The sequence below is a fragment of the Mchenga conophoros genome, linkage group LG12 (assembly GCF_057382185.1).
Source record: "Mchenga conophoros isolate Kocher_MC1m ecotype Shallow Benthic linkage group LG12, M_conophoros_male_GT1.1, whole genome shotgun sequence".
NCBI lineage: Eukaryota > Metazoa > Chordata > Actinopteri > Cichliformes > Cichlidae > Mchenga > Mchenga conophoros.
Window position 1 is genome coordinate 767,632 of NC_140537.1, and position 16,248 is coordinate 783,879.

The 16,248-nt window shown below is 39.4% G+C and overlaps 2 protein-coding genes across 3 annotated transcripts; both read left to right on the plus strand.

Moving 5' to 3' along the window:
- Positions 1–1,458: 1,458 nt before the first annotated feature.
- uqcc3 (ubiquinol-cytochrome c reductase complex assembly factor 3) lies at positions 1,459–3,166 on the plus strand. The gene is made up of 2 exons (XM_085293058.1): positions 1,459–1,709; positions 2,843–3,166. The coding sequence occupies exons 1-2, from the start codon at positions 1,593–1,595 to the stop codon at positions 2,969–2,971; spliced, it is 246 nt and encodes an 81-aa protein (XP_085149184.1). The 5' UTR covers positions 1,459–1,592; the 3' UTR covers positions 2,972–3,166.
- A 720-nt stretch (positions 3,167–3,886) lies between these two features.
- On the plus strand, positions 3,887–9,239 carry sub1b (SUB1 regulator of transcription b). Of its 2 annotated transcripts, none has more exons than XM_085293214.1 (5): positions 3,887–4,026; positions 6,072–6,144; positions 8,270–8,389; positions 8,634–8,742; positions 8,890–9,239. In XM_085293214.1, the coding sequence occupies exons 2-5, from the start codon at positions 6,076–6,078 to the stop codon at positions 8,967–8,969; spliced, it is 378 nt and encodes a 125-aa protein (XP_085149340.1). In that variant the 5' UTR covers positions 3,887–4,026; positions 6,072–6,075; the 3' UTR covers positions 8,970–9,239. The 2 variants fall into 2 exon arrangements, with proteins under 2 accessions (XP_085149340.1, XP_085149341.1); XM_085293215.1 differs by having other exon boundaries at positions 3,922–4,026; positions 6,075–6,144.
- Positions 9,240–16,248: the final 7,009 nt, after the last annotated feature.

Below are 16,248 nucleotides of genomic sequence, written 5' to 3' on the forward strand. Positions count from 1 at the left end.
TGACAATAAAGTTGAATTCTATTCTATTCTATTCTATTTGAGTGTTGAGTACAATAAGAAGAACAGAGAGAACATATTGGAGAGATTTCTGGAATACAAAAGTTTGGGGGATGATCAGGAAAATGGGGGAGACAGAAGAGAATGGAGTTATCCAATACTTAATAAAAATAATCAAGTAGCTGTAACTGATAAGTAAAAAGCTGGTTTTATTAGCAAGTACCTTTGTTAAAATAGATAGTGGGAGAAATATCAGATGAGGATAAACGAGAGAGAACTAAAGGAAGAAATCTTGAAGCTTTGAGAAGGAAAGGGAGTACTGACTATATAATGAACTGTCCCTTCTGGAGAAATGAAAAGCACTCTGGGATAGTGCTCCAGGGAAAGACGTTATGTTATGTTAAAACATTTATGTGATGTAGAGTTAAATAAATTGTTAATGTTATGATATGGAAAGTAGGGTGTCTCCCACATAGATGAAAAGAAGCAATAATTATCCCAATAAAGAAACCTTGGAAAGACCATAGTGATCCTGGAAATTATAGACCCATTGCTTTGACTTCCAATATGTGTAAACTGATGGATGATGAATGAGAGGTTAGTAAGATATTTAGAGTCAAGAAATAGTTAAAATAGGATCACGTGTTTCAGAGCCACGTAAAATAGAAAATGGAACTCCTCAAGGACGTGTAGTAAGCCCAGCGTTATTTTCTGTTATGTGCCATATTACTGGCTTCAGAATGGGTGGAAAATAGTAGAATTTCAAAATGAATAATATGTATTGATTCATTGTCACCAATGGTACGCACTGAAAATAAAGTACAAGTAATCACCAGAAGATTCTGTATGAAGTTCTTTCTGCTTGTCATAGATTATGTGTACAAAACAGAAGTATAGTAACAATGTGGACTCCTGCTCATGTAGTTATTTTGAGTAATGAAAGAACAGATAGGTTGGCTAAGGAAACTATTAAAAAAGTAGATATTGATATGCAGATGTGTAAATCTACAGAAAATGGCGTGGGATAATGAAGTAAAAGGGAGACATTGGTAGAGACAACAAAGTACAGTTAAAGCAGAAACAGAGGAATGAGTAGGAGGGAGGCGATGATGATAAAGAGAACAAGAACAGGTGGTTGTTTTCTGAATGGGACCCTTTGGGATGGAGAAACATCTCACTGGTTTATGTAATTGGTGTAATGCCATGGAAACGACTGAACATGTGTTACCAGCTGCACGAAGTATGTCAAACAAAGCAGATGGTGAGGGCAGAAATGCGCCGTACATGTTTGAAAGTGTGGCTGATCAGTTAAGTCATGATGAAGGGAAAGATGTTTCGTTTTTCAGAAATACCGGATTCATCAAGAGGATTTAGGAGACGATGTCGCAGTAAAGCCCGGGAGATGGCAGTAGTGCAACTTTGCTGGATGCAGGCTGCCGTTAAAACGAAAGAAGAAGAAGAAGCTTTCCCATCCTGCACTGCTGCTCCTCGACGTTATCCAACACACCAAGCCGAATGTAGAAGGTGAGCTTCAGCGGACAATCTGATCGCGATATCAGACAGATACGGTGACAGGCGCCCTTCAGCTCTACAGCATGAGTGGCATGCGGACCATGCTGACCTCTGCGATCATGGTCGGGGCGCTGGGGGTCGGCTATGGGATGTGGTCTGTGATATCTCCCGGAGAGGAGAGGCGGAGAGAGATGATCAAGGTGATTCACAAGTTTCATTGCGCTTAGGTCGCTTTTTCACACATGTCGATGTTAACATGTAGTCTTTCCAAACTTTATCAAAGACAGAGAAACTGTAGGTCATAAATAACAATGATGTGTCTGGTTAAAATAAAAACATTTTATTTACCGTCAGCATCATTAAAGTGAACGATTGCAGTCACGTGTATTTCTGGAAGATTGTAATACTGACGTAGCGGGACCAGATCTTTAACTTCCTTGTTGTGTAGTAGGTAAGCGAACTGTATGTGACCGCCGTCATCTGTGAACCACCGCCGCCCCGTATCAGCCGCTTACATGTTCTTGCGCTCCTACACTGAGTTTTACGGTCGTATTTCCTCTTCTCCTTCTGCTGATTACACACCTGCAGTCATTGGTACTCAGTGCAGATGTAGTGCAGGTGTCCCAGAAGAGCAATCCACGGGAAATGTTGTGTGTCAAGGGTCCAGGATCTGAATTTCCTCATACTGACAGCTCACTTTACCTCGGTTTTATACGCCTGGGGAAAAAACGCTGGACCTTTCCCCTGCTGTTTCCTCACCTGTGTAGATTCCCTCACATTTATTTCAGCGCTCTCCTGCCAGGAATTTAAATCCATTTGTGAGATCTTAGATTTGCACTGTAATTATAATTCTTTATACTGAGGTGATGATTGTTAGTCTCTCACTGATAAATTCAACCCCCCCCCCCAAACAAAAACAACAACAACAACAAAAAAACAGTGAGAAAGTAGCCTGACATGCACAGGACAGTATACTGAACTAGCCAATCCCAGTACTCGCAAGGTGCAGTTACATTTCAGGAGGTGCACATCAGGTTACACTGTATGCTTTAAAGGGGTTTCTGGTTATGATGTTGAATCAGGCATAACTGTGCTCCTGTGCATTTCTGGCTACTTTCTCAGCAGAGTTTTCAAATGTATCTATGAGAGAAAAATGATAATATAAGGAGGAATAATCAAAGCATCAATACAAGGACTCAGAGAAAAATCTTGGAATATCAAATCCTCCTGCTCTGTTTACAAGGTGAGGTTTGTTATACAAATCGAATTTACCTGAGACATGAATGTATTTAAATGGAGTAATTTGTGACAGGTGTTTCCTCCTGCCCATCAGAATCTGCCCGAGTCAAACCCGTTGAGAATGGAAGAGACGAGGCAGAGGAACGCTCTGGTGATGCAAGCTCTAAAGGATGCTGCTGAAACCAGCGAGAATCTTGCGAGAGGACTGGGACCTTCAAAGTAGACGGACTGTGTGGTTCTGAGACCTGCTTGCAAAGCCTTTACCCTGCATACATGCAGGCTGCAACCTGTGCAGATAAAGACAGACAATCCTTTGTGGTACAGAGGAGCCGTTGTGTGATACTCTGTTGTCATTGCACATGAAAACAATTGAGGTAAATGTTAAAATTGTTTATTAAACTCTCCAAACAACGTCCAACTCATCTGTCTTATTCAAGCTTTATGATTGCTGTGATAAGCAGGTACACGTTGACATGTGTGGTTAGCACTGCCACCTCACAGCGATCAGTCCAGCCCTGGGCCTTTCTGTGTGGGGTTTGCATGTCTTCCCTTCCACGGGTCAGCTGAATGTGGATGGTTGCCCATGACAGCTCAGATACACACCCACAGAAAGAAACCTGCAGTATGTGATTCCTCTGTGCCACAGAGCTGCATTAATGAAAGACAGCAGTGAACCTTACTGCAGAGGGTGACACGGGACAGCGTGACCTCAGGACTCAGCCCCTAAATTCTCCAGATTATTTATTAAATTTGTGTTGTTTTGTTTTTTAATGACAAGATTAATGTGAAACTTTGTGTATCCTTTTTAAAAATTCCATTCATGATCACCTTTAGGGGGGGCAGAAAGGGTGCTGGTCCAAACAGTCTTTGTTCAATTTAAACTAACAGCCAAATAAAAGAAATGGATCATCAGTGGAGCAATATATCTTAAAACAAACTGTTATCTGTGTCAGCCAAACATCCTGATGAACAGTTTGTTTTAAGGTCATGTTTAAAGTCCGGTTTCTTTACCAAAACCAAGAAGCTGAAACTGGAAATAGGTCGCATGTGCACTGAAGTCCCTGTGAAGGTGCTGCTTTTGTGCTTTTCGTGGGTTAAAATACACGACGGGCGCCTCTTGTACAGCAGGCGGCGCTGTGCGCTCACCCTACAGGAGTTTGCAGTGAGGACCCCGAGTGAAGAAGAGGAAGATGCGCGCCCTCGAAAACATTCTCGCGTTGGAAAAATCGGTTAGCTTTCCGCTTCCTGTCAAGAGATCCAGGCGCTCCGTCAGATAATGTAAGCATGAGCCGTTAGAATAGAAAATGTTGAAAACGCGTGTTTGTCGACTGTTGTTTGTACAGAGGAGCCGTTTGATGCGATATAGACACTGCTGCACGACGCAGCTGAAGCATGCGACACAGCGCGTGAGCCTGCTCGGCTAACTGCAGCCACGCGCTTCAGATAACGTTTAGCTTGTTAGCTAGCGGGTCCGGTGCAGACGGCTGCTCGGCCGTAGGCCAGTTTCATAAGCAGGCTGGATTCTGATCTAGATTTTCCGGAGTGTCTGAAGGCAAACGCAAAAATGTGCGTCGATGCCGTTTGTGGCTCTACAAGCGCCGCTGTAACCTTTCATGTTACTCTGCAGGTTACGTGCGAAGGCCAAATGAAGCCGCAGTATAAGAACTGGACCCAGATATTCGTCACAGTGAGAGGGCACCGTCCTCTGGTTCTTATTACGGTCTTTAAAATATATCCTGGCTGCTGTATTCAGTGCATGCTTCGGTTGCATTCAAGGGCCACAGAAAGCATTTACACTAGCCTCGGGTTGAAATTTGGACAACAGCAGTACACATGCGTGTGTCCCTGTAACACATCGGCGTTTGGCTTCATGCTTTTTGAGAACACACCAGCAGAGGCTTTTGTTCAGACTCGGAGATGGCAGCCTTGTGTTAGCCTTGTAAGCTTCAGCCCTACAGTAAGGAGCAGGCACTGGCAGCTTAAAGGTTTCACATGTAGTTGTGCAGTGCAAGTCTTCTGCTCTCCACGTTGTGTTGTGATCAAAGGGTGAAAACAACATTCTCAGCTGAAATCTGCATGATTTGTATTTTTGTGGCCGCACACATGCTACGCTGCACTTTACGCATGAAGTATATTAGGAATGACTGTTCATCTGTGGCAGCTTCCACACCCACAGTATAAACAACAACTTATTGCAACTGCAGGGGAAAAAACATATTTAAAATATGTAAAACATAGATCCTGTTCTTTGTTTTTTACAAAGAACAATTTAAATTGAAGATTGGATTTTTAGATTGGTTTTCCTTTCCCACAGGATGTTAGACTTTGTTTCCAAAGAACATTGTAGTGTGCTAAAGAGCCTCCTCTTATGGCTAAACTACTGTGGTGCGTGCCCAGGTATATTGAAGCCTGGCACGTTTTCATTGATTCTGGGTCACATGTGTCCTTCATTTCCATACTGGCTGTAAAGGCGAGGCAGAGCTTGTTTTAACGTTTTCAGTGTGCTCACTAGGGCTGTGCGATATGACCAAAATCTCATATCCTGATACAAGACATCTATTGTCCCGATAACGATATAAATCACAAAAATTTAACATTTTCTGTAAATTCTGTGAATCTCAGGCAGCTTGACTTGTGTGAAGTGTTTCCAGCTGGGCGTCGTGTAGCTGGAGTCGAGTGTTTTAACCGATGCATGAAACTACACATTTTTAGACATAAGTTGTAACGGCGCCGTTTCTTTGTGCGTATTTATTACACGGCGTGCTGCGGGGAAAAGCCTGTTCTAACGTTTGAGTCTAAGGTTTATTTTTTAGCACCTGGCGTCTTGTTTTGCTTCTCATCCGTAAATAATCTGCTCTTTCACGTGATTCAGTTTATTTTGAAAAGTCTCAACAGGATCTCGAGCTTTATTGTGAAAGGTTTATGTGGAACATAAACATGCGGACAGGCCATGGTGTTACTGTCGTTGTTGCTAACGACAACGCATAAAAACAGGTGCTTGTCCGTCCGTAGTGTGGTTATATTAAATATAAGACAAAGAGAGAACTTTAAGAAATTAATAATAACTACAGTGACCATCAGAACCATGAAAAAAATATTACTGTAAACAGTTTATTTTGCGACACCACGAAACAAATGATAGCGTAAAATGAAACGATAGATGTTTTTATATCGTCATCTGATATATATCGTTATATCGAACAGCACTAGTGCTCACTGTGTGAGTTATTGTTATAGTTTAAGATCACTTTAAAACACGTTCCATGTTGCCTCAGGGTGTTAAGTTAAATATTAATACTGGATATTTTAAATCCCTGTTTCAGAAGAATGCCCAAATCAAAGGAAGTGCTGTCCTCCACATCTGGAAGTGACTCCGACAGTGAAGTGGAGACAAAGGTTTGTACTGTAACTCTGATTGTTGTGTCTTATGTCTTGAAATTAGCAGTCACATACATTAGTAAATGTATGTGACTTTTACTGTCGTCAAAGGCACAAAGCACATGTGGTTAAATGAATACAAAAGATTAGATTGGTAAACTTCTCGACCTTTATGACAAAAAGGTAAAAATCTTGATGCTTAAGTGACAACCTCAGCTAGGAATGGGTAAACCCAGGGCTGTCACACCTGCGATGAAAAGCAGCTGTCTGTGCAATAAAGTGTTTTACGTACATAGCACTCATGCAACACCTTTGCAAGCCGCTTTGTTTTTCTGCTAAGACATGGTAGCTTGTAATTAGCCTTCAATTCTACGGCAACTCCCGCAGTTCCTTTGCGTTTGCTGCCAGTCCCCTGGCAGCATGTATGTGCAGGCGGATTGGAGCAAGTCAGTACTACGGAGAAGCAGCAAATCTGAGTGAATCAGACCATCGTTATGTCATGGGAAGCAAGATATTTAAGACAGATAATGAAAACGTCTTGAACTCCAACGCCCCCGTTACCAGCGGTTTCATGGACCGCAACGCCAGGTCTGTTACGTAAGGCAAGGCAAGGCAAGGCAAGTTTATTTGTATAGCACAATTCAACAACAAGGTGATTCAAAGTGCTTTACAGAGACATTAGAAACAAGAACAAATAAAAAGCAGGATTTAAAATTGAATAAAACAAGCAAATAAACTAACTAACTAATTAACAAACAAACAAACAACAGTATATAAAATCAAAACAGATAAAATCAGAACAGTAGATAAAATCAGTAGTTAAATGTAAGTTTTGAAATTTAAGCTTAAAGTGTGGATTTGGTGCTTTATTCAAATGCAGCTGAGAACAGGTGAGTCTTCAACCTGGATTTAAATAAACTGAGTGTTTCAGCTGATCTGAGGCTTTCTGGGAGTTTGTTCCAGATATAAGGAGCATAAAAGCTGAATGCAGCTTCTCCGTGTCTGGTTCTGACTCTGGGAACTGATAAAAGACCGGATCCAGATGACCTGAGGGATCTGGATGGTTCATACTGGGTCAGGAGGTCATTGATGTATTTTGGTCCTAAACCATTCAGAGCTTTATAGGCCAGCATCAGAACTTTAAAGTCTATCCTCTGACGGACAGGCAGCCAGTGTAAAGACCTCAGAGCTGGAGGTGCACGTGTGGTTTCCACAGAAACGCTGGGATCTCTGCTAAAAGCTCATACAAACATTTCTGCAACCACCAAATGGCTAAAACAAACAAATAAAAGAGCATGTAAACAAATGGGAAGCAAAGTTACTGCTCCAGAGAATTTAAGGTGGCAGAGACTGATTTCACTGTGCAAAAACATTATGTATGTGTGCAGGTAACTCTTCAAAAACAATGAAAGCACAAACTGTTTTAGGCATGTAAATAAAGTTAAATCATTTCTGTGTTCAATACCTAAGAAATTCCAACTCTCACAGAGTCTAAGATGTGCCAAATTGTAGAACGTCTGGTCATCACTTAAAAACCTAAAACCTCTGTAACTTTGACCTGTTTCACCTCTGCAGCATAGATAACGTCCATATGTTGGTTCATGATTTTCTGCAGTGTATTGTCTTTGTTAGGCATTTTTAGGCAAATAAAAAAATCTTATCTTTCTGTTCCATCCTCAGTGACTTTTACACTGCAGCACCTGCTGTAATGTTCATGTCTGATGAACTCTCACAACTGTTTACTTTATGTTTAATACCAAGATCGTTTACACAGAGTTTGTAATTGTACAGAAACACTCGATTCATTTTGGAGCAGGAGCCCCAGAAATGACTCTCAGGGTTTAACAGGTAAAAAAAACAAACACCACATTTCATGCCCGTGCTACAGCGTTTTGGTCTGTGCTATAAAACTAACAACCTTTGTAGCATCAGTGCTATAAGCTAACAAGCACACAGCCCTGGGTGGACCTGTTCATGAGTGCTCACACTTTAGTCTGGCATCACCTCGTTTGAAACCTTCCCAGTGAAATCATCACATTGGCTGACTGGTTTTCCTGTCCTTTTCTGGACCATAAATCAAATGTGCCTTTCAGTAATAGAGCTGCTAAGTTGTGATAAGTTGCTCAAAGTATTTGTTTTGAAGGCAAAGAGAAAGAAGCCAAGTGCCCCGGAGAAACCAGCCAAGAAAGCAAAGAGTGGAGAGAGCTCCAAGCCCGGGGGCTCGTCCAAGGGCAGCAGTAACGGTGATGACAACATGTTCCAGGTGGGTGCCACGTTTGTATTTTTGAAGTTGAAAAAATATATTTTATTATTATTATTGTCTTTATTATTTTTATTCCCCCTTTATTATTGACTTCTTTTAGATGTAAGCCCCAAATATGAGCATCTTATGTATATGTTTCTAAACCTTGGGAAAATTAACTTTGAATAGTAAAAATAATTTTAGGATATTTTGGATAAACAAACCCAGGAAGATGAAAACATGACAGTCACTTTACTTCTTGCAGATTGGAAAGATGAGGTATGTCAGTGTCAGAGACTTCAAGGGTAAAGTCCTCATCGACATCAGAGAGTACTGGATGAACCAAGATGGAGAGATGAAACCGGGGAAAAAAGGTAGTTACCAGAGTGAAGCAGCGGTGTTTTCATGATTAGGGTCAGTGGTAAAGATGAAGGACACGCTTATCTGAAGAAGTACGCTACGACTGGCTTATTGATGTTTTTACTGTCTTTTGCTTTAAACGCGGTTTTCATTTTCTTTAGGTATCTCCTTGAATCCCGAACAGTGGAACCAACTGAAGGACCAAATCTCGGAAATTGATGATGCCATTAAGAGAATATAAGCATTCCTTCCAGTGTTGAATCTGTTGAACTAACTGAATATGTTGGCTTTTGTAAAAAGAAGAAAAAAGCCTGGGATTGTTTTCTAACGGGTTTGTTTAATTTGTAGTTTATATATATGTAGTTGTCTGCATATTCTGGGTTTGTGTGTGTGAAACCTGTTTTTCAGCTATGGTAGTAACGGTGTGGGCGGAGAGTATGTGGTTATGGGTAGGGTACACCAATACAGTCATGTTTTTGTATTGTAGAATAAAAACAAAGACTAGCTTAATGTTTCAGTCAATGTGTAAGATCGTGTTCAGAACTGATCACGTGGATCGAACTCTTCATGTGTTTCTTTTTCATGTGCAGCTGGTAGGTCTCATCTCTGAAACCCAGCCTGGCTTGTTGTGTTTCACAGTGCTGTGCAAAAGTCTTGAGCCAAGTCTCAGTCCTGTTTCACACTTTGTTGTAATTGTTTAAATTGGTCTTGAGTTCTGCAGGCTTTCTGAGGGTGCCTTTTTTTTCTTTGGACACTTACTGCATTTTCACTTCAGTCCTTGTATCTGTCCATTTTCAGAAGATCTTGTTTATGTTAAGCAGCGTAACACCGACCTATAAAAACCACCAACCTTGAGATCGACCACTGTTGTGTCTACACGTAACAACTCAGCAAAGAACCAGTTTGAGATGGTATCTTTAGGTTACTAACAGGCATTCACAAAAACACATCTGTACCATTACTTTAGCTGAATCAGTGAAAAATGCCATACTGGTTTGAGTGGTATGAAATAGTGTTTTTGCACCAACAAGGCGATGATCGGAAAACTTGCCATATTATAAAAGACGAAGTGGTAGGTTTAAAAACTGTCAGCAGATAAATCAGTATTTGAAAGTCACGTCTTTAAGAAACTGAAAGATGTCCAGCAGGGAACTGAAGAAACTTCTCAGATGAGAGGGGAAACTCTTCAAAAGAAGTCCAGACGCTTTTCTTTCCAAGCTCCTGGTTGACTGAGAAGCTTCACAGGCAGAAGGCTCCTGACATTAAACTGAAGCCTCATCAAGGGTGCAAGGCTGGCTGCTGAGGAAGGGACACCGATGGAAAGGGTGAGGTATGGGTTGTCTGGAGTTATGAATCCAGGTTTGACATGTTGGTTTGTACAGAAGAGGTGAGGAAGGAGGTTCAACTGTCTACAACCATCTGTAAAACAAAAACAGGCTGCATTTCAGTCTGCTGTTGGAGATGTGATCATTAATGAAATAATGAATGTAGAAGTATCATCAGATTAACTGCCAATGCAATGATGCTTGATTGGCAACGGCTTCATTTTTCAGCAGTGATGTCAAACACATGCCAACACAGTGAAACTAAGCTAAGGAAGAGCAGTGTCACTGATTGGTCCGCTCCACAGCCTGATGTCCACATCACTGAAGCAGTGATTATGTTGACAGAGAACATAACGGAGCAGCCCACCAGGGAGATAAGTAAGCACATGTTTCATATAAATGTAGTCTATAACTTAATTATTTACTTTAGTCCAAATAATTAAACATTTATGTTACATAAAATATGTGAACTTTGATTTATGTTCTGTATAGCTGGTATAATAAGTATGTAGCCCAGTAAGTATAAGTTCAAGGAAGCTACACAGGATGGTTCACTTACAAACACAAGTGTATATTTCACACTTTAAAAAAAAGAAGCAATAATTATATAATAATAAAGTGTCACATGCTTACATTAAAACAAAATCCCAGAATGCTGCACTGTGAACACAAAATTGTAAACTTCATTTTTCGTGATTTATTGGGTTGAGCCTGTGGGGTCCAGGTAAGATTTTCACCTATAAAAACTATTTGCCTCGCCTTTTTCTTTGTCTTTTCAGCACAATCTCACATGTCTCACCTTACAGTGATGTTTTTCATTGACATTCTGCATTAACACAATTGATCTGAAATCACACAAAAAACGGAGTAGGACAAATATGTCTGTGAGGGTTCTCAGTCATCCAGGTCAACTTAGTCTAAGGAGCTTCAGAGTAGGACAAAGGGACATTTTCTTACTGTAAAAATCACAAACATGTTCACGTAGACTACACAACACGTCCCACTAACACACTAAACGTCACAAATCTCTCACGTCTTAAAACGCACTGTCGGCTCTCTCTCTCGCTCGCTGCCATCACTCCCAAAACCTTCCACTCTACCTAAACAACCCAACCCCACATGTTGCCATATCATCTTTTGATTGGTCGACGTGGTACATTTTTCCACCAATAGGATAGAATGGTGTTTTTTTGTTTTGTTTTTTCCTGTTTTGCGCTGTCCTTTGAATATGATGATTTTACGTCTTCCCACACTAAACGTGACGATAGTATTCAGAAAAAAGCATCGAATATATTTTTCATCATAACTCTGGTTTTAGTGGCCTATCAATAAAATGTAAATGTATCAACCTGCCTCAGCACATTAGAGAGGCCCCGTCACTGTCCACTTTTAAAACGCGTCTTAAAACCCACTTTTACTCCTTGGCGTAAGACACAGTCTGACCCTGATTTTATTGGGGTTTTTTTTTTTTTCCTTTTTATTTTGTACTTTTTCCAATTTTATAGTACATGCAAACAAAAATATGAAAAAGGAACACAAAAGAAACAAACTAAAAGGAATAAAGGACACCTAATCTGTGGAAGAGAAAAACAACAACGAGGAGAGGTCCCTGCCTTATGGGGCTGGGTGAGTCTTACAGGCTATCCATTTTGTCCACTGTTTTCGGTGTTTGTCAGATTTCAGTCTCAAAGTGTGGGTCATTTTCTCCATTATATACATGTCCTCGATTACATCAGTCCATTCTTCCAATTTTAAGGGGTCACTTTTCAGCCAGTTTTTTGTTATTACCTTTTTGCTTGACAACAACATAATTTTAAACAAGTAATGGTCCTGCTTTGTTACATTTTCCCATATTCCAAAATACATTATTTGTGCCTCACACGGCACGTCATACCCCAGCACTTTCTTCATTGTTACTGCAATGCTTTCCCAGTAAGGTTTGATATTTTTACACTTCCAAAGCACGAGAATGATTGGCGTCCCAGTCTCCACATAATCTCCAGCATCGCTGGGGTGTTTTCAGCTGGTTGCTTTTGATATAAGGAGTAATAAAGAACCTAATCACATTTTTCCAGCCATATTCTCTCCATCGTCTAGAGCTGGTGGGATTATGCTGTGGGAGACATCGCCAGTCACCCTCTGACAACTCAAGATGTAATTCCGATTCCCACTTTTGTTTGATATATAATGTTTCATTCCTATTCAAATTTTGCAGGCCGTTATATAATTTCGATAAAATTCTTGATGGAGGATTTTTATACGCACCTGTTATTATTTCTATTATATGGCTTCCTTCTCTCAAGAACTTCTTCCTAATTTCTGTATTGTAAAAATGTCTTAATTGAAAATACCTAAATAAATCAGATTTATCCAGTCTGAACTGTCTCTGTAGATTCATTACATTGCTGTAATTCCTTTATTGACCCATTTTAAACATGAACTATCCCATTGTCCACTTTGGAATTTTCGAGAATATGCAGGCCAAATCAGCAATTTACAGTCTTCTATAATTCTATATGTCTTCACTATAATCCACCAGAGTTTAATAGTGAATTCAGTAATGAGATTTGCGTTCATATATTCCGAGCAATAATTTATCTCGATATGCTTCCATTTTGAGGTGTAATCCGATGAACACCAGTAAACAATATATCTCAGCTGGGCTGCATAGAAATATTCCTTGAAACTCGGGAGGGCAAGTCCTCCTTTTTCTTTTCTTAATTGGAGTATTTTAAATCTTATTCTTGGCTTTGTCCCTTTCCAAATAAATCTACTAACTAATTTATACCATCTACCAAATTGTGCATCTGGTATATGGACTGGCAATGAAGTGAACAGATACAGTAGTCGAGGAAGCACATTCATTTTTATTACCTCTATTCTTGAGCTGAGGTCCATGACAAGTGGAGCCAATTTAATCAAATCTTTTTGGATTGTATTACTAATGTTTACATAATTTGCCTCGTATAGTGAACTTATTTCACTAGTTAGATAGATAGACACCTAAATATTTGATCTTATTTGAGTCCCATTTTAATTTATTTTCGTTTTGAATTGAATCTTTGGGGAAATAATTCAGACAAAGTACTTGAGTCTTTACGATATTTAGTTTATACCCTGAATTTTTGCCAAAATATTTTAATGCTTTAATCAACCGAGGAAAGGTCATGTCAGGATCCTGTAGGTATATAATTATACCATCAGCAAAGAGACCTATTCATTGTTCAATTTTAGAAACTAAAACCCCTTTTAAGTCTGCACTTTTCCATATATACTGAGCCAAAGGCTCGATATACAGAGCAAAAAGGGCTGGACTCAGGCAGCAACCCTGCCTGGTTCCTCTGAAGAGCTCAAAACTGTCTGTCAGGTCCCCATTTATTTTCACTCTAGCCAATGGCCTGTGGTACAAGGATTGTATACACTCGATGAAGATACTGTTAAAGCCCATTCTTTTCAAAACAGCAAAAAGAAATATCCAAGAGACTCTATCAAAGGCCTTTTCAGCATCTAAGCTCACTAAGGCTGTTGGGATTTTCTCTTTATTAACTTCGTTAATTATATGCAATGTGCGTCGTATATTATCTTGTGTCTGTCACCCCTTAATGAACCCTGTCTGGTCTTCATCCACCATCTGGGAGAAACAGCTCTAAGCGTCTTGTGATTATGGATGTAAATAATTTATAATCCACATTTAAGATAGAGATTGGGCGATAAGAGTCACAGTTTTCCTTGTTTTTACCTTCTTTTGGTAAAAATTTATTGTTTTAAATGTAATTCTACTTATCATTTTATACTATTTTATTTTTTTGCTATTTGTGCTAATTAGATTATTTTAAATGTCATTTTAATTATCATCTTATTTTATTTACTTTTTTATCTTTATTTTATTTTTATTTTTTAACTTATTCAATGTGTCATTTCTGGCATACCAAGTGTACAGCACTCTGTTCAGCTGGGAGTTGTTCTGAAAGTGCTACATAAATAAAATGCTTGCTTGCTAAAAACTGGCGCACACATTTATTTAATAAATAACATTGTCACATGCAAAGCTAGCCCAGCCAACACGCACATGTGGGGCCCGAATGGGGAGTAGCAGAGCTCATATTTATGGTCTACTTGGGTTACCCTCCTGGGACGCAGCCATTTTTGTCCTCAGTCTGAGGACCCCAAAAGAACCCCCCCCCCCCAAGAAAAACCCCAAGTTTTTCACACCATCAGTATAGAATTTCATGAGCTTCCTCATGAGTTCAACTTGGTTTAGACTACAAACACCAAATCTTGCATTTCAGTTTTATCAGAGGTACCCATTCTCCAAGATTTAAAACAGCCTAAAGTGATACAAGTAAGCTAGAATTGAACTCACCTGTACAACAAAGTCAGTTTATCTTTGTATTGAGACTGATTCATACACAATTTTGAAACGCTGTGCTTCTTTGTAATATGACACATTTTTTTGTTTCCATGTTAACAAAAATGTCCACAGTACACAACAAATAGTGAAAATTAACAAGTCAATGTGATACAATTTAAAAGAAAAAGTAATGCATCAAACCACAGCTCATTGACCAATCCATTGACTCCATGAAGGCCATCATTCTTCAGGTGGCTTCATCAACAGCGCTGCCTCTGGTCTCTGCCACATCAGCAACCTACGACACACAAGGACGTATATTTACCGACCGTAGGACCGTCAGTCACAGCGAAAAGAATACAGCTCCACAGTAATTAGGCTCAATAATATTGATGCTATTTGACAGAGAAAGTGTCACAGTCAAACACTGTCTGATACAAATGCAAAGAGCTAAAAGATTAATCCAGCACAGGTAAGTTCTTACGATTTGGGAATGGCACGGCACACCTCTTAACAGGTCATGTTAGTAAAATGTAATTCTAGATTTTTGTTATTGTAACATATTATTTTATATCAGTTTGACAATAGATTACTGAAGTTGTTGTTATAGCACATACAAGTTTAAAACGTCCCAATTACACCAAAAAAAAGCTAACTTGCAAACTCATGTCCAGCTAAATCAGCAACTTGACAATGTGGGGAAGTTGAGCTCAGCAGGGTTCAAAACTGATTCACGTGACTGCTGTCGAGGTGCATCATGGGGAATTGGCGGTTAACGACATGCTCGCTTTAGTTGGACATTTTCTAATTTGCACATTCAACCACTGTTGCGGTATTAGCAAGCTAACTCAGCATTCCTTTGAAGTTCACAGGCTGTTGTATTTTGGTGGAAGTTCATTTTGGCAATATTTCCAATAACTGACTGGGTTCAAAAAGATCTTTTTGGCAGGACTCCTATGCTTGTTGTCATCTGTTTACCCCTATGTAATCACTGAAGTTGTTATTAACTGCTGCATACTAAGCTGTGAGAGTGCACTGAGGATTGAGACAAAATATGGTCCACAAACCAGCATTATATTAGTTTTTGTCAGATATCCTCCAGTGTGTTTATTTCTTGCAGTAATGATATTTTGCAGTTATTTCTTTCCCTGAAATGCTTTATGCTTAACAACAGCTCCATTTGGACTTATTTTTGAACTCTTGTGATCAGTATGACCAGATTGTGTCCATACTACTGTAGTATGGACACTGTAGTGATAAAATAATTGGCATCAGAGACACTGATTTTTGGCATGATATACTGCAGAAGTCCCTTGGGTTGTTTCTGATTTATTTTTATTTTTATTTTGTTGCATGATTTAGCTTTTAATTTAACTGCATTCCCTGTGTTGTAACAAAAATAACATTGTTTATATGTGTATATGGTAACAACAATATAATTATAACACATATTTCTATTTTATTTTATTTTAGGTCTGTGAAGCCAAACTTGATGTTGGGCATTTATTTTTGTCAGTGGAGTCAAATGGTAAGTTACCTTTTGTGTATTTTTTCATACTGGAAACACCACAGATTATATTCTAACTTAATAGTTCTGTAGAAGAAATGATATAAAGATTGTAGTGTCAGGGTATTTCTTAAGAAGTAATATTGCACTATTGATGATCGCATGCAGGTGGCATAAACTAAATATTCAGACGTGCTACCAACGAATGATTCATTAACAAAAGCAGTGAAGCCGACTGTTTAAGTCTTGTGGTTGTAATAACATCCATAACTGAAGGTTTGTCATTAATTTGTTTTCACAGGTCTAGATGATCACATCTGTTTTTGTCATTTAAATG